The sequence below is a fragment of the Monodon monoceros genome, unplaced genomic scaffold (genome assembly GCF_005190385.1).
Source record: "Monodon monoceros isolate NGI ecotype Baffin Bay Population unplaced genomic scaffold, NGI_Narwhal_1 Super_Scaffold_21, whole genome shotgun sequence".
NCBI classification, from domain to species: Eukaryota; Metazoa; Chordata; class Mammalia; order Artiodactyla; family Monodontidae; genus Monodon; species Monodon monoceros.
Window position 1 is genome coordinate 60,548,326 of NW_021703778.1, and position 23,140 is coordinate 60,571,465.

General features: G+C 36.3%; 1 protein-coding gene across 8 annotated transcripts in view; it reads left to right on the top strand.

Moving 5' to 3' along the window:
• Positions 1 to 23,140, top strand: part of TCF12 (transcription factor 12) — a 381,378-nt gene that overhangs the window by 134,615 nt on the left and 223,623 nt on the right. For all 8 annotated transcript variants that reach the window (XM_029237048.1, XM_029237049.1, XM_029237044.1 and 5 more), the window contains one exon: positions 15,531 to 15,604. Coding sequence is in view for 6 of the 8 variants with exons in the window: in XM_029237044.1 (XP_029092877.1) it covers positions 15,531 to 15,604 (74 nt within the window). In the remaining 2 variants the exon portion in view is untranslated. The remainder of the gene's footprint in view (positions 1 to 15,530; positions 15,605 to 23,140) is intronic.

The window sequence follows — 23,140 nt, forward strand, 5'->3', positions numbered from 1 at the left end:
TTCATATTTTTCAATGTAGAAGATGTGTTATGGAGGCTTTAGTTTCTCTTCATCTGCAGAGTTTTGTTTTTGCTCTGTAAAACAAATAAGAATTTACATTATTTGTAAGTAGTTAAACATTTTTGGTCAGTTATCTTGAGGCTTGATTTTATGCTTTGTTAAGGCAGGCCTGTGGAAAGCTCAAATTATTTATCAAGCCCTCTAATTACTTTCCTCCCTGGTACCCAGCAGTTGAAACCCAACTGTGGCTTTCTCCTTTCTTTGTTTCCCTCCTTAATTTCCAGCCACACTGGCATTCCCAAATTCTATGTTTTGGCTCCTTCCTTAAGCAAAGAAAATAGTGGCTTTCTGCTTATCTAGCCACCACATGCCATGCTGCCTGGGAAATGCCCTCATCAGACAAATCATAAAGATTTGGATCTTACCTAGTGAGTCTGGTTATATTTTTTCACTGATCAGATCCTTTTCAGTTTTTGCCTCCTTTTGTTTATTCTTCCTTGTCTTTAAACAGTTGTTTTTAAAAGTTTGGTCCACAGTTTATAATTGTTATTTTCAGTTGAATAAACTGAGGAACATTTTGTTGTTTTATAAAACATTTTCCTCACCCCATTTATATCCCTTTTACTCCTTCCTTGTCAACTCTCTACCTGAGAAGCATCCACAGTCTTTATTTTTATGACTATGATTTTGTTTTTTCTGTTGTAGGTCAACATATAAATGAAATCAATCTTTGGTATCTGGTATCTTTTATTAAGCATAATGTTTTCAAAATTTATGCATGTCGTTGCATGCACCACTATTCTGTTTTTTTTTGTATTGTTGAGCAGTATTGCATTGAATGAATAAACCACAGTTCCTTTATTCATCTTTTTTATTGATGGGTACCTGGATTATTTCCAGTTTTAGCTCTTACGAATACTATTCTTAATATTCATGTAAAAGACTCCTTGTGGGTGTACTTTTTTCTCACTTTTCCTTGCACAAATACCTAGGAATAGTATTGTTGTGTTAAAGGATATATGTGTTTTTATCTTTTAAGAAGCTGCCAGTTTTGCAAAGTGTATCATTTTCCATGCCCACAGGCAATATGTAAGATTTGGGGTGCAGATCTTATTTTTCTGTCCAGATTATATTCTGTTATATAATAGAGATGATTTTTAATGTAAATTTTAAGTTTCTGGTAAATAATTTTGATAACCAGTCCTTTACTTTTAAACTAAAAATACTCTGAGATTTCAAGAGTGATATGGGTGGCAGGGCCAAGATGGCAGAGTAGAAAGACACTGAGCTTACCTCCTCTCACAAATACACCAAAATTCACAAATATCTGCAGAACAACCATCAGTGAAAAGGAACAGAACCTACCAGAAAAGATCTTCTACAACTAAAGACATGAAGAAGGGACAACAATGAAATGGGTAGGGGAGTGGACTCATGATATAATTAAGTCCCATACCCCTGGGTAGGCAACCCACAGACTGCAGAATAATTTTATTGCAGATGGATAAAGAAGATATTAAATGGAAAAGAATCTGAGAAAAAGCATATGTATAACTGAATCACTTTGCTGTACACCTGAGACTAACACAATATTGTAAGTCAGCTATACTTCAATTTAAGAAGAGAGTGGTATGCTTTATTTACATAGGCAATGTTCAACTTTTTCAACTAGTTTAATAGCTCTAAAAGTTGGATGGTGGGGGAGTGTTTTGATGTAATTATTCACCTTCATAAGTTGTAGATGTTTTTAAATTACTTAAATTCAATTTTTTAAGGGCTAGACACTAATTATGAGAGTATAAAATTTAGAAATCTTTACATGGCAGTAATTTTTGCTTACATGTTACTGTAATAAATACCTGTGAGTATGAACAAGAGAGTTTTAGTTCATTCCATTAGAGCTCTGAGCTAATGTCAGGTGTTTCATTTGAGTGTCTTCTTGATGTGGTTACCTTTGTTCTGTGCTTTGGTCATCAGTTGTATCCCTTATGAATGCTCTTTTGCAAACTCATACTGTTCATCGTGGGACTGGGGAAAGTGAATGTAAGTAGGTAAGTAAAAGCTGTAGCTGCTACTAGAAAACCTGTCCATATATTAATTAGCAGTGTCATTTTGTACACAAAAACTTTTTCATTGAGTGTCTCCTATGTATTTAGCACTGTAGGTGAAACAGAATGAGGGCTGAATGTGGTCTTTGGTCTTAAATTAATTTGAGACCCCATGTTGGATGGTGTTCTCTTAAGAACAATATAACTTCTGTGCTGTGCGACGTAGATTTATAAGTATAAATATTAAAGAGAGGACCTAGTAAGGATTAAGGAGGTTGGTCATGTTTTATAGCAGAGGTGGAATTTAAAGTAAGCATAAAATCAGTAAGAATTAAGTGTAGAGGAGATAGAAGTGCCAAGAGGAATAATAAGAGCAATAAGTGTTCATGAATAGTGCTGTGTACAATGAATGTGCCTCATGGTTACAGTTGAGAGTTTGAATGCAAAACACTGAATGACAGCTCCTTGAGGGGCAGGGTTTCTGTGTCTTGTGCATGTCTCTATCAACAGTGCCTAGAGTCCTCCCTAGAGCATGACACTGTGTATGCCATAATAGGAAATTAGCGTTTTTGGCTATTAGGGTTGGAAGCAGTGAGGCAATTGTAACTGGGTTTTCAAAGGCTTTAAACATAGGAGGGACAAAACCTAGCACAATTGATGGTAAACATTTGTGGAACAGAGGAGTAAATATTCAGTTTCAGGTTGAAGAATTTGGGATTAATTCTGTTGGTGGTGGGGCACTGGAAGTGTTTACTTTTTAAATCTGGGGGTAATATGTTTTGAAGATTTGTTTTAGGAAGACTACAATGGCAGGCTATTATTAGGTTAAATATTTTGAAATAGTGTTTTAGGGAGATTCAGAGAGACTCTAGCAAAAGAGTCTAAGTAGGATATCATGAAAACTCAGAATAAAAAGGTGGTAGTAGAATGGAAAAGCTGCTTCAGGAGACATTCATAAAGAATACTCAGTATAGGGATAGTGGAGGGAGAAGAGAAGAGAAAATCAAAGATGATGCCAGTTTGACCTGAACTATTATAGTACTACCTGTAGTATTAGAAATATTAATAATTAGGGTCCAAAGGCATATGAGGAAGAAGTGAAGGGTATGTGAAAAGTCTAGTTTCAGATATGGGTTTAAGATGATGGCAGGAGAGCTGAATGAAAGCTTCCAGCAGGAATTTGATGATTCAAGATGCAAAATACAGAACTGAGCTTAAAGCTGGGAGTGTGCATTTGGAAATTGATCATTCAGATGGGATAGTCAAAATCATAAAACTGAGTGAGCAGTTGAAGGGGTAGAGCATAAATTGAGAAGTTCTTGGAATGAAGAGCAGGTACTTTTAGTTTTTCACTAGAAGGGGAAGTGTTAATATATAGAAATAGGGGCCCAAAGGTTAATGTCAGCAAATCCCAGGGAGGCAAGGTGGTTAACAGTATTGGATGCCATAGAGCAGGGGTAGGCAAAATATGGTCCATGGTTCATCACCTGTTTTTATAAATAAAGTTTTATTGGAATACAGTTACTCTTTATTTGTTTACATATCGCCTTTGACTCCTTTTGTGCTACAGTAGTAGAGTTGAACAGTTGGTAAAGAGAGGGTATGACCCACAGACATAAAATATTTACTGTTCGGCTGTTTATAGGAGAAATTTGTAGACCTCTTCAATAGAGATCTAAGAAATTAAGACCAAGAAGGGGCCTTTATGCTTTATGATTAGAATAACCTTTGATGACATGAAAGAATTCAGTTTTATCATATAAACAAATGTTTACTGAGAGCCTTCTTTGTGACGGGCATTGGGTTTTGCTGGTGTGGTCTAGGAAGAGGCTAGATACTAGCAAGAGATTCATTAATGAGTAAGTGCATAAATTGAAAGGAGTGAAGGTAGTCAATGTAAATTTTTGTTTTGTGAATTTAGAAATAAATGAGTGGGAGTTTGAAGGGTATATGAGGATGGGATTTTAAAATATGAGGAAAATACGATGGAAAAATTTTTACGGAGTTCCTTTGAGAGAGGCAGAGTGTGTTGCCATTACAGGAATTAATGGTCTAAGACTTGAACGCAGGGAGTACACAGGCCTTATTACAGGAAATGAATAGAATTGTTTGTGGAATTAAGAATAGTAATTGCTCACACAGCTGTTTTTAAATAGCAAATTGTGTTAGGTAATCAGCAAAAATCCACCAAAATGTACTTATGCAGAAGCTGCTTTATTGATACTGGCTTATGATCCTGATGGGTACTATAAAAATAAACAACCTAAAAACTTCTGTATGCAGTTTTCACAGTGGTGTGGTACTGTATGTTTTTTGTTTAATGTGCAAGGGCAATGTAATATTTTCATCTTTCTTTTCCCGCACCAAACCCAAATATAATTGTCTTGCTGAAGAAGAGCAACAGCATGAACTTTGTGAGCTCACAGAGCAATGAGGTGTGTTCTCATTGAAATGAGTAGTATCTGTTGATGCTTCTCTGTTTGTCTTCCTCCTCAGACAAAAATGGAATGTTTTATTGTATGGTTAGATTAAGGGGTACTAATTCATTTGTTTTCTCTTTTTTCTTTCTGTATTTTGTTCAAATGTATTTCTTTCTTTTGGATTTGGCTATTTCTTAGGACTCCATTTTAATTTATTGGTTGGCTTTTTAGTGATGCCTCTGCATTTTTTTCCGCTTTGGTAGTTTCTCTCAGGTTATATATGTCATTAACTTCTCCCAGTCAATTTAGAGTTAATATTCTACCGTTTCACATAAAATGTAGAAATCTTGTAACCTTATAGGTCTATTTATCCCCACCCCTGCCTTCTTTTATGCTATATTTGTCATATGTATTACAGCTAAATACATTGTAACTCCTGTGAGAGAATGTTACAATTTTTATATAAATAACTTTTAAAGAAGTTAAAAGGAAAAAAAAAGTTTCTTATATTTACTATTTCTCATGTTCTTTTTTCCTTCCTCAAGATTCAGGTTTCTCTCTGATAACATATCCTTCAGCTTGAAGAACTTCTTTTAGTATTTTGTACTGAAGTTTTGCTGGTAACAAATTCTTAATTTTATTTTATTTGAAAATGTATTTCATCTCCATTCTTGAAGGATATTTTTATTCTGGCTGAGATCCCCATGCCTCAGTACTTTAAAGATGTGTTTCCACATCTGGTGACATTCATAGTTTCTAAAGACAAGTCTGCAGTATTTGAATTGTTGTTCTTCTGTATGTAATGTGTCCTTTTTCTGTCCACATTCAAGGTTTTCTCTGTATTTTTGGTTGTCAGAAATGTGACTATGGTATCCTGTTTTCTTAATATTTATCCTTTTGGGTTTACAGAGTGTCCTTAACTGGTAAATTTGTGTCTTTTAACCACATTTATGAATTTTCTGGCCATTATTTCTTCAAAATTTTTTTCTACCCTAGTCTCTTTATTCTCTTATTAGATTTATTAGACTTACTCATCTCTTATTAGACTCTATGTTAGACTTTTTAATATCTTCCTTTAGGTCTCTAAGACCCAGTTTATTTTCTTTTAATTTTTTGTCAAATTGAATTATTTCTGTTGATCTGTCATCAAAATCATTCACTCTTTACTGTCATCTCCATTCCTTTCTTAAACCCATCCAATAATTTTTTTTTTTTTAGACTTCAGATATTTTAATTTTTAAAACTTCCATTTGTTTTTTGTGTGTATGTGTGTGTGTTTTCTTTTTCTCTGTGAGATTTCCAGTCTTTTCATTCATTACAAGCATATGTCCTTTACTTGATTGGGTATAGTAAGGTACCTGGTTTAATGCCCTTGTCTGAAGATCTCAGTAGCTGTGTCATCTTGAAGTTGGCCTCTCTTGATTATCTTTTTCTTTGAGATTGGGTCACATTTCATTGTCAAGGAGTTTTGGCTTGTGTTATAGATATTATGAATGTTATTTGTGGAACTTTTGGTTTCTTTTATGTTCCTCCAAAGAGTTTTGATTTCTTTGTTTTAGTGAGCCATTAATTGGATCACACTCAGAGTGAAAACTCTATCTTGCCTGAGGTTAGCAGCTGCTCAAATCTCAATTTGATTTGATTCTTTCAGCCTCAACTGCAAACTGCCCTGTGAATGTGTATGTCAGGGTTCATCCAAAGACTTGAACAGAGATGTGCCCAAAATTTGGGACTCATCTTTTCTGCCTCTCTCCTTTTGGGGATTCTGTCCTTGCTTTCTGGTGGTTATGGTTGTCCTGCTCTTTCCTGTTTTTCTTCTATCCAGAAAGATAGTAAGTTTTCTATTGGAATTTTAGTTCTTGCGTGCTGTGGCTGCTGCTTGCCTGCGGGATGAAGCTTTAAAATGGGAAACTCACTTGTGCTGATCCCTAAAGCTGTTAAAAGGAGAAACTCATTCTGGTCTCTTCTTCCAAGTTTATATTCCCATCCAAAATCAGCCTGGTTTTGTTCATTCTCCTGGTAGACCCTTTAGGTTTACTCTTAAGGTGGAGTCTTTATGTAGTTTGTTTTATATTTATATTTTTTCTCCAGAATTTATAGTAGCTGTCTGTAGGAGCGTAGTACATCATGTTGGAAGCTGAACTCACTAGTTCAGTTTTGAGATTGCCTCCTGCATATTTGCAATCTGCTTTTAAAAATAATACTTTTTAAAAATAATACTTTTAAAATAATAATAATTATTATTATTTTACTAATTCTTGGAGATCTACTTAGATTGCTAGACATCCCTCTTCTACTTTGAATTTCTTTTTTTAACCCATCTCTAGTTAACTGAATTCTTATGACGGACTGTCACGTGAATGCCCTAATTTTATATGTGCCTTAGCCACTTAGACATTTGAATGCAAAATACCACACTTCTGTGAAGTACCAGAAGTACATAGAGATGAACAAGGTATGTTTCCTGTTATAAAGTTTTATTGGTAGGGTATATGTGAAAAGTAAATGTCAATGTTGAAGACAAAGTAAGTGCAAATCACTTTCTGAAGAAGTGTGATTAATATTGACTTAGTTGATGGAGAACACTTCTCAGAAGAGAGGACATTCGATCTTAGACTGATTCAAAATTAGAAACTCAGTAGGTGGGGGAAAAGATAAGGGAGGATATTCTAGGACTAGGAAGCAATAGGAGTAGAATATGAATGTGTGACAAGGCTTGGCATGTTTGGGGAGTGACTAATGTCTTTATGAGGCTGGAGCATTGAGTTTTCTTTTTTTAAATTTTTATTTATTTATTCATTATTTATTTTTGGTTGCATTGGGTCTTTGTTGCTGTGCGCGGGCTTTCTTGTTGTGGAGCACAGGCTCTAGATGCGTGGGCTTCAGTAATTGTGGTACAGAGGCTCAGTAGTTGTGGCTCACAGGCTCTAGAGCGCCGGCTCAGTAGTTGTGGCACACTGGCTTAGTTGCTCCGCAGCATGTGGGATCTTCCTGGACCAGGGCTCGAACCCGTGTCCCCTGCACTGGCAAGCAGGTTGTTAACCACTGTGCCATCAGGGAATCCCAAGCGTTGAGTTTTCTGAGAAATATAGTATTCAGTATTGAAGCTGAAAAAAGTAGATTGAGGCCACCATGAAAAATGCCACCTCAGGAGTGTGAGTGTTATTCCTGAGGCAGCAGAGGATCATATTTGAAAAGTGAATGGATGTGATCCAACTTGTATTTATGGCAAGATAATTGTGCTGGCAGTGTTAACTGTGGATTGGCATGGAACATAATAGAAGAATAAGCAATACACAGGACCTGAATCAGAGCAAGGGATAGTTACTCAAAATATTGGCAAGGTAGAAATTAATACAATGGGTAACTGAGTGGTTAAGGGAATATGAAAGGTGTGTTACCAAATTTAGGAGATTAGGGCTTCCCTGGTGGCACAGTGGTTGGGAGTCTGCCTGCCGATGCAGGGGGACACGGGTTCGTGCCCCGGTCCGGGATGATCCCACATGCTGTGGACCGGCTGGGCCCATGAGCCATGGCCGCTGAGCCTGTGCATCTGGAGCCTGTGCTCCGCAACGGGAGAGGCCACAACAGTGAGAGACCCGCATACCACAAAAAAAAAAAAGAACAAATTTAAGAGATTATTGCATTTCTAACCACATTTGTAAATATCCCAACATCATGCTGACTACATGAAACTTCTGGAACATTTTTTATTTAGAGTTCCTTTTATAGCAATGTACATTAGGCTGTACCATAGTGAATACAAAGTGATTTTTCTTAGGACATGTAATGATGTTATTTCAAAGCTGTGATATTGAACGTCTGTGTGTGGTTTAGCCACCAAGCCTAGTGAGGATTTAGGTTTCTCTAACACTTTTTAGATAATGTTTTCTCTTTGGGGGTAGTTACTTGTCTAGTTCATAGAGTCATTTATAGTCTAACTGCTTCTCATTGGAATTTTTAAACTACTATTCATTTATTTAGAATATTGGTTTCAATTATTTCTAAAGAAGAATGGTAAGCTAACAAATAGGGAACCAGTTTCAGCCCCACTTATATTAAACTGAATGTATTATTTCCACTTTATACATTTATTTCTTCCACAAATATTTATTAGTGCCTACTGTGTGTCAGGCATTGTTCCAGGCACCAAACATACAATATTGAACAAAACAGATGACACTCTTGTTTTCCTGGTGTTTTCAATCTACTGGGGGGGAAAAACAGATTGTAAACATCCCCCCATAATATGATATTTGAATAGAGAGACCTGAAGGAAATTAGGGGAACAAACCATTCAGATATCTGGGAGGAAGCATTTTATGAAGAGGGAAGAACAAGTGCCAAGGCCCTAAGGAGGAAGCATGCTCAGTGTGTTTGAGCAAAAACAGGGGTCCATGTAGTTGAAAAAGAGTGATCTAAGAGAATGAATAGTAGGAGATGAAGTCAGAGAGGTGGGAGGTGGAACCCATGAAACACTGTAGACCAGTGGATTTAATACTGAATGAGATGGGTAGATTTTGAGCATAGGATTGACAGGATTTGAGTTGTTTTGAAAAGGTCATTCTAGTTCCTATGTAGAGTATACACACTGTCACAGGGGCAAGAAGCAGGGAGACTCTTTAGGAGGCTATTGCCATAATACAGAGGTGATGGTGGCTCAGACTAAAATGATCATGTTAAAAATAGTGAGTCAGGCACTTCCCAGGTGGTCCAGCAGTTAAGACTCCTTCCTCCCAACACAGGGAGCTTGGGTTCCATCCCTGGTCAGGGTATACCGCATGCCACAATGAAGATCCCATGTGCCGCAACAAATGACCCAGTGCAGCCAAGTAAATAAATAAATATAAAATAAAATAAAATAGTGAGTCATAGTCAGATTTTGAAAATGTTTATAAAGTAAATCTAATGGGATTGTATCATTGAGAGACTGAATAGGGACATTTTTTGCTGAGACTTACCCAGAGTTGGAGAAGAGGCATCAAGCCTTTTTTAGAATGGACTTCTTTAGTGCCTCTGTGGAAGAAAACATCTGGCATTGTTGTTTAGGTGCAGGGCTTTGTTGTTTAGATTCCAGAGGAGTATGACAGTTGCTTTTAGGTGCCCTGGGAGGGCCTTTTCTTGTTTCCAGAAATTTGACAGCCAGATAGTTTAGGGGAGGCTTGGAGATGGCTCAGGAGCTTTGACAGGGTTATTAGAATGTCTCTTCAGACAATCAGAGCAAATCCTCAATATACCAGGTCACTATATAGATAGTTCTCAAGGTGGTACAAAATACCTGCTTGCCCTTTGAGAACTTAGTTTCAATCCCTGGACATTAGGCAGTTTTTTATTTTTCCTAAACAGATAGACCTGCCATTTCCTTTTGACCGTCTACTCTTACTTCATTGATTAAATCACTAGAATGTCCTGTTTAATTGTATATTTACAGGACATTTATATAGAGTGATGTGGCTAATAAAAATAGCATAGTGAAATCACTGTTTGGAAGTTAATTTCAAAATTAGTCATTTTCTTGAAATTAGTCATGTTTAATTATCTTATTCTAGTGTACTTTGGCACTGGAATATCCCTACTTTTAAAATCTTAGTTCTCATCAATTCCAAATAGAAATTGTGATTAATTTTAAAGATGACCTAAAAAGGTGATTCCTTTAAATCTTTTTACTGGTCTTATTTTCTTACATACTTTAAAAAGAGTTAAACTTTTTAATTTGACAGTTCACTTTACAGAATCTCAAATTTTTTAGTAAAAAAGAAAAAAAAAAAATTCGGGCTTCCCTGGTGGCACAGTGGTTGAGAGTCTGCCTGCTGATGCAGGGGACACGGGCTCGTGCCCCGGTCCAGGAAGATCCCACATGCTGCAGAGCGGCTGGGCCCGTGAGCCATGGCTGCTGAGCCTGCGCGTCTGGAGCCTGTGCTCTGCAACGGGAGAGGCCACAACAGTGAGAGGCCCATGTACTGCAAAAAAAAAATAAATAAAAAATTCTGTAACCAATGTTATGTACTTCATATGAAGCAGCAGGTCTCATATTTCCGTACAATTTCAACATTTCCATAGCTTTTCTGTTTTGTTTTTCGTTAATGTGTAGCATAAAAACAAAGGATTTGCTTTTATATTCTAATTGATTCTGTTTCACAGTGAATTTCTGGAAAAACACATAGGTAGATTTATTTCATAAGTATCTAAAATTTGAGAAATATAATAAAAAATGGTGGTGGTGGGTTTTTAGGTGTATATTGTTTTACAATTGATTGCAGCCTTTGAGTCTGATCTAAAGGAATATCATTAGCCCACAAATAAAATTGAGTGAAGAAACTACTGAAGAGACACATCCATAGCTTTGGTTATCTGACATAGCTATCTCCAATTAGATTTCTTTTATCAAATCATCTATTGAATCATCCTATAGCAGATGGCAGTCCTGCAAAGTATATTATCTTTTCCTTATTTATAACAGTGTTGGGATTTGATATTTTTGAAGTATTTTATTTGCTAGAATAAAAACCTGATTTCACTGCTACCAAAAGCTGTGTGTATGTGCATGAAAGAGAGAAAGAGACAGAGAGTAAGAGAGGTATACAATCCACTGTGCTGTTCCTCCCAACTTTATATATGTCCCTTTTCCACAAGGAATAACTCTCGGGCATAATACAAAGCAATGTGGCTGTATTGACTTGTTTTTCTGAAAAGCTTTTTTTTTTTTAAGTTTATTTTTGGCTGTATTGGGTCTTCGTTGCTGTGCACAGGTTTTCTCTAGTTGCGGCGAGTGGGGGCTCTTCTTCATTGTGGTGCACAGGCTTCTCATTGTAGTGGCTTCTCTTGTTGCAGTGTGCGGGCTGTAGGCGCACGGGCTTCAGTAGCTGTGGCTCGCGGGCTTAGTAGTTGTGGCTCGCGGTCTCTAGAGTGCAGGCTCAGTAGTTGTGGCGCACGGGCTTAGTTGCTCCGCAGCATGTGGGATCTTACTGGACCAGGGCTCGAACCTGTGTCCCCTGCATTGGCAGGAGGATTCTCAACCACTGCACTACCAGGGAAGCCCTGACTTGTTTTTCTTATAGCTTTGCTGCAGGGATATCCTAACTACTCTTCTCTTGATTTTGTGTATCCCCCACCCCGCTTTCCCTTTCATTACTTCTCTGCTCTCTAGACTCCCCACCAGTACCTGAAATATTTTCCAATTCCAGACGTGTTTCTCCCTTCACCCTCGTAGTCTAGGGTGACAGAGTCTTTGGTGATAGGTCTGGTGGTAGCAGGTGGGAGAGGAGCTGGTCAGCAGCTTTACTCCTCATTCACCCCTTTTACCTCCAGGTAGGTCTTGTCTGAGCCTAACCAAAGCTTGAATAATGCTTCATGTACACAAACCCTGTACTGTTTTTTGAGCCCCTGGGGGCCCAGATTGGCGGGGGGTGGTGTGGAACAGGTGTATAGGGTATAGAAAAGTCAGTACCCCAAAAAAATGTTTCCAATTTTTGCTAATGGCTGAAAGCCTAGAGAAGTCTCTAGGATTTTGTGCTAGGAGAATGAAAGAAGTAGAAGGATAGAAGCTGTGAGATAATTTTATACTGATTCAAGAAAGAGAGCACTTTCAGTCAAAAAAGATGGTGGCAGTAGAGAGGAGGCAGGCAAAGTAGTACCTGAGTCCTTCATAGGAAAGAAAGTAATGCTAGATATTTTACTTGGCTAAGTTTACTTGCTCCTCCAAGAGTCTTGCTCTCTGACATCTCAAAAACTTGGTTACACCTTGTATTCCTTCTTCAGGCTCCCAGCCTCTTAGGGAAGTGCCTGTATGTGTAGTAATTTATGATTTGCTTTCAGTTACTTTTCCTATTAAATGTTTCACAAGAGAAGGAAGCAGATTGTTCCATTGAATTCACAAACCAGTGTTTTTAGACATACGGTCTAAAATTTAATGTTTGTTCTTTACTGAAAAATGTTAAATAAAATATTAAGACTTTTAAAATGAGGCATATGGAATCAAAATATATATTGGATTTTAATTGGTTCCATTCAGAAAAGCAGGTACTTAAGAGATTCTGTATATAAAAGATTAAAAAAGTATCAATTTAAATCTCTATTAGTTAAATTATTGGTTAACCCTTTTAATTTTGTTGCAGAGAAATAGAATAGATTAATTAGAAAGTTAAGCAAGACTCAAAAGTGTTTCTGCTACTTAATTATTCCTAAACTTTCTGTTACATCTACCATTTTAATCTGTAAGTTGAGGCACTGGCATCTCAAAAATTGTTGAATTGGCATATGTAGACTAGAAATAGGAAGGAAAGAAAAATATATGGCAGTGGTGATTCAGACATATCTTAATAGAAATGTTTTCCTCCTAATTACTGTATTGCAACTGTGGTATATTTTCTTGTTGATACATTGTTTTTCAGATTTTGATCAATTTGTATAATTTCTGTATTGTTTATTTTCTGTAGGTAATTTCTTTTTTCCTGGTTACCTTGGTCTTGTGGCTGAAGCTTTGGAAAGTTTATTACTCCTGTCATAATTCTATGTTTGTACAGCCATTGTGTTGAGCAGAAAGGAGTCGTTGATGCTAAAGGATGACTCTTGCCTTTGTCAGTGCCAGCCACGATCTTCTGCTCAGAGTCTAGATACATTAACAATAAAGCTGTAGAGCTCTTTTAAACCCTAGCCAGATCCTTGTTACTCTATAGCATCCTTTGAGCCCTCTACATGTCTTGTATCATTGGTATGTAGTACTCTTTAGTTGGTGGCTTAATTAATTACAATTTTATTTAATTAATTTTTGCTCTTCTTTGATGTTGTGGAAGTAATTAGTGTCACTTGATAAGAATTAAGTATGTGTTTTCACAGAATTTCATTTATCACTTAAAATTTTGTCTGAGATGTTTTCTATAGCAGATACCCATTTATTTTCTTTTACAAATGTATTTAAAATAACACATAGCCCCCATATTTATTAATTATTTGATAAAAGGCAATTCAGAGTCATAAAATGAATTATTTTCATTAGAAATAGGATCATCAAAATAAGTTTGCATTGTATGTTCTAAATCAATGAAAGTTATGTTTACTCCCCACCCCCAGGCCCACCACTGCTTTTTATGGATTTGTCTACTCTAGGTACCTCATGTAAGTGGAACCATATACTATTTGTCCTTTTGTGATTAGCTTATTTCACTTAACATAATGTCCTCAGGTTGTAGCATGTGTAAGAATTTCTTTCCTTTTTGAAGCTGAATAATATTCTACTGTAGGTATATACCACATTTTGTTTATCCATTCATTTGTCAATGGACACTGAAGTCACTTCTACATTTTGGCTATTGTAAATAGTGCTGCTATGAACATGGGTGTGCAAATATTTGAGACCCTGCTTTCAGGAGCCAATTTACTTTGGATATATGATATTTTAAAAATATAACTCATGTAGGAAAAAAGTTACAAATGGAAAGTATGATCTTTTTAAATAAAACTTTTCCTAAAATTATTTGCAGTTTCGTAAGTAGCTTTATATTAATGGATTTTGTAGATTGATAGTAGTCTTTGTCTTGGATTGGGTCTCATTGGAATCCTATCTGCTATTCTACAGTGTTGATTGCAAAGAAAATGCTTGGAAAATAGACCACAGGTAACTGGATACTGGAGAATATTTAGTAACAAAGTGTGTTTTTGCATGATATTCCCCAGACTTGTAGAATCTTTCTTAAATCTAGAATTTCAATAAGAATTCTCCAAGAATGAACAAAACGAAAACACTTTTTTTGTTGTTGTTTTTGTTTTGTTTTGTTTTTACATATAATCTGTGTGTTTTTAAAGCTTCTGATTTATTTGAAATTGTGCTTAGTGTGTTGTTTATAGTAGGTACCCATCTTTTCTCTGTACTGTTTTTGATATAGGAAGTACAGATTCATAAAAAGAATAAATTAGGGTCCTACTAACTGAATTAGTAATTAGTGTATTTTACTTTGGGTACTGACTTCCTTTCCTTGCTTTTGTCACCTAGTCCTTCAGTTGGCAATTTGGTCCCTATGAAAGAGCCTTGGGAATCGTGGCTAGTTATTGGAGAATTTGTAGCATTTAACTTAGTACAGACCACTTCTCATCTAAATCACAGAAGACTTCAAGGAATTTTTTTGAAGAAAAAGAGGTTCTAAACTTAACAGAATGTTGTTTTTGTAACATCTAGAGTTTTCTCATGCAAGAATGAAACAAAAAAAGTCAACCATTTGTATTTCATCATAGAAAGAGTCTCAGAAGGGGCTGGGAAAGTGTACCCTGTTAGGAGTCAAGGATGAGAAAGGCTGGTCTTCAAAACAGAAAAGGGAGAAATGGCTGGATTGAGAGATCTCCAACTCTTTCAGATTTTTCTGGGGATTGATTGGAAGGTGAAAATAATGGAGCCAAAGCTTCAGAAGGAACATTAAGGAGGATAGTGAACTGTTTTGTTGTTAATGGTAATTTATCCTTGTCACATTGAGTCTTCCTTTGCAATTTTCTTAAGAATAGATCTCCTCATTTAGAATCAGATTTTAGAGGAGATTTTATTAGGATGAGTTGTCACATCATTTTGATTAGTTTTGATATAATTAATGTTGATTTGATATGGTTTGATATAGTTTGATTTAGTTTGATGTCTTCAGTTAAGAATAGCTACTCAGTGCTTTGATAGAAACCAGTTTTATTAACTTGAGCACTTGTTTGACTTGCTTCATTTTCTAACCCTTATTCACTTCGTATATTCATGGAGGCAGTACTAAGCTTTAGAAAGTTGGGGGTGGGGCATTCATCTACTCTTAGAAGTAGCAGTGGGTGGAGACAGGTGGAGAGACCTAGATTATGCTCTGTTCAAAAATCTCCAAAGACCTACATTGGCAATGTATGTAGGGCATTGTATAGAGCAGTGATAAAGATACTCCCAAGTAACTTATTTCTGCAGGTTTCTGAGGTAAGGATTGATACACAGCCAGTTCCAATCAAATGCAGATACCACCCACTGAATTGTATTATCTGCTATACCAAACAAAACCCATCATTGTATCCTCTTGGATTTATATTGTTTACTTTCTTCTCTCCTTAGGTATGGATGAACGAGGAGGTACAACATCTTGGGGAACAAGTGGTCAACCAAGCCCCTCTTATGACTCATCTAGAGTAAGTTTGCTCATCAACCCTTGATTAAAATTGTAAAGATAATTTGGCAGAATAAGTAAGTTCTTTCATATGTGAGTTCTATTTCCTAAGAGAAGTGAAGATTAATGTATTTTATGGGAATATATTAGAATACCCAGTACCTTCATGGTAGCTTTAATTCTTTCCCTTAACTGTCATACTATGGGAGTTCATTTTATGTCCTACAATGAAAGAAATATTCTTGATGTTATTTCTACACCTCAACTACTTGTAATACCCTTTACTAAAGCTGGAAGAGCTTGGAATGCCTCACTAAGTAATCTCTAAACATAGTCATTTTTCTTCTTGTATTGTTTATTTGCCTTGAGAGCTCTCAAAGGACCAGCTTCTAGTCTCCCCTTTCACGTTCTTGCTATAGTAGTCATCAGCGATTTGTATCAGGGATTCTATAGCCCTGTCTCTTGGAAGCATATCAAAACAGATACAACAGATGACATTTCTTGGTTGGCAGTTAAGAGAAAACAGGACCAAGCTAACATGCTATACAATGAAAGGTTAAAAGTTTAGAGCCTTTTCCAGAAATTAAAAGAACAAAAAAAATCCCCAAAACTTTAAAAAATGAGACTGAGAGACTGAAAATTAGACCAAAGAATTGACAATAAAATTAAAGGCTGTGCCCCCAGATTCTGCAGTAAATTGATGAGGTTAAGAGCTACCTTTTCCAAAAGGTCATACTTTGAATGAATAATGAACTATTTATTTCTCTCAGAATTAACCAAGAGAGAATAGACAAGCATAAAATTTATGGGCACTTAACTCTAGAAGCAAATTGGTTTAAGTGGAAGAAAACCTGAATAATGTGGTTGGAATTCATAGTCTCCATATGGGTTACACTGTTTTGCATTGAAAAATGCTGAGTGAAAATACTTACTAAAATATGGGTTTTGCTATTATATTTGGCTGTAAATATGTTTAATTTATTTTGAATACTTGGGAGAAGAACTGGGATAGTCCTGTGGAATCCAGGAAACTGTAGAGAGAGACTGTTAAACATGGGTTTTAGTGTTTCCTTCTCTCAAATCAGTGCTGTGAAAGCTGAGTTGTAGTGTAAACAGCACTGTCCTGGGTATCACAGGATCTACTATTGACACTACTTTGAACTTGCTACTTAATCTTGGACGTGATATTTTATCTTGTGGGTAAACTGGTTGATATCCAAATTTCCTTCCACCTTTAAAATTTTTTTATTTTTTGAATAATACTGTGAATAGGAAAGATAGGTTTCCTGTTTCGATTTTGAAGTAGGGATTTTATATATTAGAGGACAATACTAGTTGATACTGGATTATTTTCTTTCAGAGCCTTGAGATACTGTGTGATAACATGTTATTTCTTAATATACATTAAATGGTGCCTTTGTACCTTACTTCCCTTTCAAGCTTTCAGTGTTTTTCTACTTGAGTACTGAATAGGATTTTAAGAGAAGAGACCATAATAATATATCCAAACATTTATATATTTCATGTTCCTGAAATTAAGTTTACCTTTAGAGATGGACTTCAAAGCAAATCTTGCTTTTCTTTTTGCTATTTGATCTATAGGTCAAATGTGAAATGCAGTTTTTTATTCTTAATTTGTTTTTTCAGTGTATGTTATGTACAGTGAAAAGTTAAATTGATTTTATAGTAGTTTCCTGTTATAAAAATCCAGATTAATCTCCAGATATCCCATACAGCCATATGCTCGCGCACACGCACGCACACACTATTCACACACATTTTTTTCCCTGCCTGGCTACTGAGTGATCTGATAGAACAGTGATTTACTGCCCTCTTTTCTTTTTGTTTCCGGTGAAATCTACTCTTCCAGTAACTTTTTTCCTTTATCCTAGTCATGATTCTGTGTTAGTCAAGATGTTACATTTTATTTACAATTTCAAACCATTTATTTCTCCCCTGAACTCTTCTCATCAGGGAGAGACATTTATGGTTATCTTTGAAGCTGTCCTCAGCACTCCTTTATAGGAAGATTGTCAACTTTCTGAGTTTTACTATTAAATATCTTTTACCACGTTGACCATGTTTTTCATAATCATAAGTATAGATGGATATAATTTTGTTAATAAGAATCTCAGTTGAACAAAGTACTTAATTCTCCTTAGTATTTTAATACAGTGAGTTTTTAAAATTTAGAAATAAATAATGATATTGGCCAAAAGCTAGTTTTGACACATTGTTAGTAAAATTAAGTCAGTTTAAGCTTTAATGAAATTGCAGATGCCTTTGTAGAAATTATGTGAATGACATTTATTTAGACTTTACTATATTGTATAAATAACACACTTCCATCACGGAAAATCTCATTTAATAAATAATTTGATTTTACACTAATGGTAGAAAAAATTTTAAGTTTACTTTTTGTGGTATGTCGTGATAAAAAGGTATTTAAAAACTGCAAAATGGGGGGCTTCCCTGGTGGTGCAGTGGTTGAGAGTCCACCGGCTGATGCAGGGGACACGGGTTCGTGCCCCGGTCCGGGAAGATCCCACATGCCGTGGAGTGGCTGGGCCCGTGAGCCATGGCCGCTGAGCCTGCGCGTCTGGAGCCTGTGCTTCGCAACAGGAGAGGCCGCAGCAGTGAGAGGCCCGCATACCGCAAAAAAAAAAAACTATAAGGGAGAAAGAATAATTTTTTTGTAGTACTGTAAGCAGTATTTAGCATATGAACTCTATTAATACTGTATTACTATACATTTTAGTGTACAAGATTGGCTATACAGATTCATGAAGGTTGAGATCAATATTTAACAACTTTTCAAAAAAAACTATAAGGGAGAAAATAATTTTTTGCAGTACTGTAAAGCAGTATTTAGCATATGAACTCTATTAATACTGTATTACTATACATTTTAGTGTACACAATTGGCTATACAGAATCATGAAGGGTTGAGATCAATATTTATTTAACAACTTCTCAAGGAGAATTTTTTCTCTTTATACTTTTTGCCTATTCGTTCCTGACTTTAATTTTGATGAAGATACCATTCTGCTCTAGTAACCTTGATGCATAAGTGAGTTCCACTGGAATTGTGTGGCTAAGAGGCCACAAACTTCTTTTCAGTGTTTCACCCTATGCCCATTTTCAGAAGTAAGAAAAGTCACTACAGCAGAGCTCTTTCTAGTGTGTCTTCCCTGTTTTTCCCAAAACCACCAGAAAAGTAGCCTCATAGCGTACAGGTGGTTGGTTGAGTTTCCGGTTATCAGAACTACCCACAGCACCGTTGACCTACTCCCCACCTGTGCAGAACAAAAACACACACATGAACAGGTAAAAGCATCATCATGATTGAATAGCGCTTCTATTTTCAGAAATTTGTGAAAGTGGTGATTGAATTTAAAGCACCAGAGACTGAAAGGAGCGATTAATCTCAGATAATTTAGACATGGGCAGAGGTATAATTAATTAATGACTTTGTCCCCTCCCTCCCTTATTTTTTATTCTTTCCTACAAATGAATGTTTTCTATATTTGACCTTTGTAACCAGGCATAAAGGCCAGAGAATATCATGATTTTTCTTATTTTGTACAGTGTTAATGATTTATTCTAGTTTCAGATTCCCCCCCCAACCCCCCCTCTTTAGAAGGCAGTGATTAAGAGCACATACTCTGGGGCCAGACTACCTGGGATGAATCCCAGCTCTGCCACTTACAGCATGTGTGATTCTTGTCCAGTTACTTAAATTTACTGTACCTCAGTTTACTCATCTGTGAAATGGGGATAATAATAATTACTTTACAAAGTTGTTGTGAGAATTAAATGAGATGCATGTACAGTGGGCAGTGCTTAGATCAGTGTCTGGTACATAATGAGTGTTCTGTAAGTGTTGGCTTTAATCTTATATATGTCAGAATTTATCAACTAGATTCATTTGTAACAAACAAGTTTAAGTGAATGAATACATTTGCAAATGTGCTGCATTCTAAGTGTAATGAATAAGAATTGTTTTCTGATTCAGTCATGCTTATTAATACTATACTTTTACTTCTTTTATATTTGTAAAGGACATAAATAAAATTGATTTCCTTTCCCCTGCAATTTCTTTCTTGGGAATGCAGAAGTCTTCTGAGAAACTTTGATATAAAAGTTTTTGTCTGTATAATGCTTTATATATAATGAATGCTCTGTATGTGTTTGCTGAATATAATCAGATTGAGGAAGAATCATTAGATATACTAGATTAATTGCGTTTGGAGTTTGAGGACGGGACAGAACCGAAATTGATACAAGCTGGTGAAGCTTGAAGTAGGTGGTGGTGGTATTAATTAATGGTTATAGGGCTTTCTTCTGTGCTTACAAATTATTGCCCTGATTGATGACACTGCTTAGTGAAGCATTTTATTTAAGATCACAGCCTCTGAAGAGTCGTGCTCTGTGACCTTGGACAAATTACATAACCTCTTTGTGCCTCAGGTTTCTAATCTCTATAATTATGATAATCTTACAGATACTTTGTAGGATTTTGGTAAAGATGGAGTATAATAATAGCTATAAGTATTTCATTTATTGATACAATAAATGAAAGCTGCTGTTACTATTATTACCACCATTATTATTTTCTCCAAATATCTAATATTTTATTATGTATTTTCATGCTTATATTTCCTCATGTACAAATTCTGTTTCAAAAATATTGTCTGATCATTTTAGTTTACGGAAATTCCAAGGGGCCATGTCATCTTGGTTTTCCTGCCCTTTTAAGCTCTGCTACCCAACCTAGGCCAAGCTCACAGTGCCGAAGTACCGCTGCAGTTTATACCCTGGGCAAGGGGTTATGAGAGGGCTCATAGGAAAGAGAAGTCTTTCTGTTGATACTCTTTCCTACAATACAGAGTTTTGCATTCCTTAATTTAAAAGGTATGAGTTCACTGGTAGGTAACCACTAATAGAAATTATATTTATAGGTACCATCAATGCCCAGGAGTTGGCAGTTTAATCATAAGTATTTTCAGGTTACATATAACCCATTGTGGTAGTTATTTTTGGAAAAGGAACAACATTCAATTGAGTAGAGTTTGAGTGCTTATTTTTTCTAATTGCTAAATTTCTACCATGGTTTTCCCTTCTCTTTATTTTATTATTTTTTTTTTTTTTGCGGTACGCGGGCCTCTCACTGTTGTGGCCTCTCCCGTTGCAGAGCACAGGCTCCGGACGCGCAGGCTCAGCAGCCATGGCTCACGGGCCCAGCCACTCCGCGGCATGTGGGATCTTCCCAGACAGGGGCTCGAACCCGTGTCCCCTGCATCAGCAGGCAGACTCTCAACCACTGCACCACCAAGGAAGCTCCCCCCCCTTCTCTTTATAATATGGTTTGCAGAATGAAACAATCTTGCTCGTGTTGTTCTTCCTTCCCTCCCCATTTTGCAATATTCAGATTTTGAAAGCTAGAAGAATTTTCAAAACCAGAAGGTGTTTTATTTATATGCAGTCCTTTTAGTTCGTAGAGGAGGAAACTTAAGAGAGTATGAGATTTGGCTAGGTTGAGATGTGTGCTGTTGATACAAAATACACATGAGATTTGGTCAGAAAGTTTGCCTAGTCAATGACAGACTCTGGCCTAGAACTCACATATTCTGAATTCTGTGCTAGTATTTTTAACCCCCTTACCTTAGAATTTCCCAACTCAAAGAATTGTCTTAAATTTTCTGCCATATACTGAAGGAATGGGAGGAGAGAGAGGACAAAGGTGAAAAAAGAAGAGGATCTGCAATTGATAAAGAGGGCATTGGACGTTATTTGATTTTTTAAAAAATTTGCCTGGCAGGTATAGTGTTTCATGAGGCAGAATAGTGTACAATTTAAGAGCTTGAATGTTGAAATCAAGATGCCTGTGCTGTTTCTGGCACTCCTATTTCTTAGCTGTATGACTCTAGGCACGTTGCTTCTCTTTGCCTCAAACATTTTTTTTCTTTTCCCTTTTGCACTGGTTGTGGGGGCCGGAGGTGGTGGATACTAATAATAACTACCTTACTGAAGTTCCGGACTTAGGCCTATTAGTGGAGAAGGGGAAAACCAGTTATGTGGTGATGAGTTGGCTTTAAAATACTTAGCTTAGCTGCTGTGTATGACTCAGCACAAAATAATCTCAGGGACTTTCTGTTAAGGGATAAATAGTTGATATGTTTTGAGTTCTTTCATTGTAAACATACTGTGTGACTTGTGCTACCTGTTGCAGTGAAGGGATATGAGGGTACAGTTTATTTAAAAAGCACCAGCAGTGGTCATTTCTCAGATCAGCTGTCAGGAATACTTGTGGATGGCAGCCTGACAGACCAGATCAGGTAGAAAAATGAAAATATTAGGGTACAAGGATTCAGAATTTGTTCTAGATTTCTGAGAGTCATACACAAAGCCATAGATTAGGTACTTGGGTTAAAGGAAACAAAAATAAATAAAAATTCAACTAGAGTAAACTTAGAGCTTTCAGATTCTATGGACACTAAAATGAGTCCGTAAGGTTATCTGTATTCATTTAATGTTACTTCTCTAACAACTCTGGACCATTTCTGTCAGATGTGGCTAAAGGGATCTTTAATTTTGCTTAGTGCTCTCTCCATTCTTAGCAAGTATTCAATATCTGTTCCTTCATATATATGGAAGAGTTTGGCTAATAACCACTCTGAAGTTTGATGGGTAGCAAGTTGGAGATGGCATAATAGGGGCTTAATTCCCTTCACATGTTATCTATGCAAAACAAACAGAGGTCATTCTGACTCCAGGAAGGGTTATACTGGTGGAGTTTTGAGAGAACCTGGTGTGTAGTTCATTTACATTTGACAGTAGGGGCCTTGGGAGTACCTAGGAGCATAGAGAACGTGTTGTTTTCTTCTCCCAGCAGAGCACAGTGGCATGAGAGCTACCCTTGTAAATAAGGATGACAGTGTTGTCTGCCTGCTTTTAAGGAACTTGCTCTTTCTGTGGTTCCCCAGTTTTACCGTGCTGAGATTTGTAGATGCACTCAGTTTCTGAAATGTCAAAAGTGAATAAATGTGTATCTTAGAGTTCAGGAAATATGGTTGGAAATACAAGTCATACTTACCAAGTCATCTTTATTTTAAATAAACTGTAAAACTTTAACTCTTTTAAGGCAGCAGTGAGAAGCTCTAATTAGGCAACAAATAATTAATTACCAAAGTAATTTCACTGATTACCATGAGATTACAGGAGAGGGAGAAATTCCTTTGAGTGGTCAGGAAAGACTTAATAGAATAGGAAGAGTTTGAGTAGAATATTGTAGGACAAACAATATTTGTGTGAATAAGGTTGAAAGGAAGACAGCTCTTTCTGGAAATGTAGAATGATGGGACCACAAGTTACAGAGGCACCAAAACCACAAAATTTAGAAAATAGTAAATCACCTTGCTTTGTAGGTGAATAGTGTGATAAGGCAGATAACCTTTCTGTAGAAGAAATAAAGTCTGTCCTTTGAGAAATAGAGAACCAATTAAAAATAAACTTTGACACAGGGAATGGCACAAAGGGTTTTATAAATATCGATATA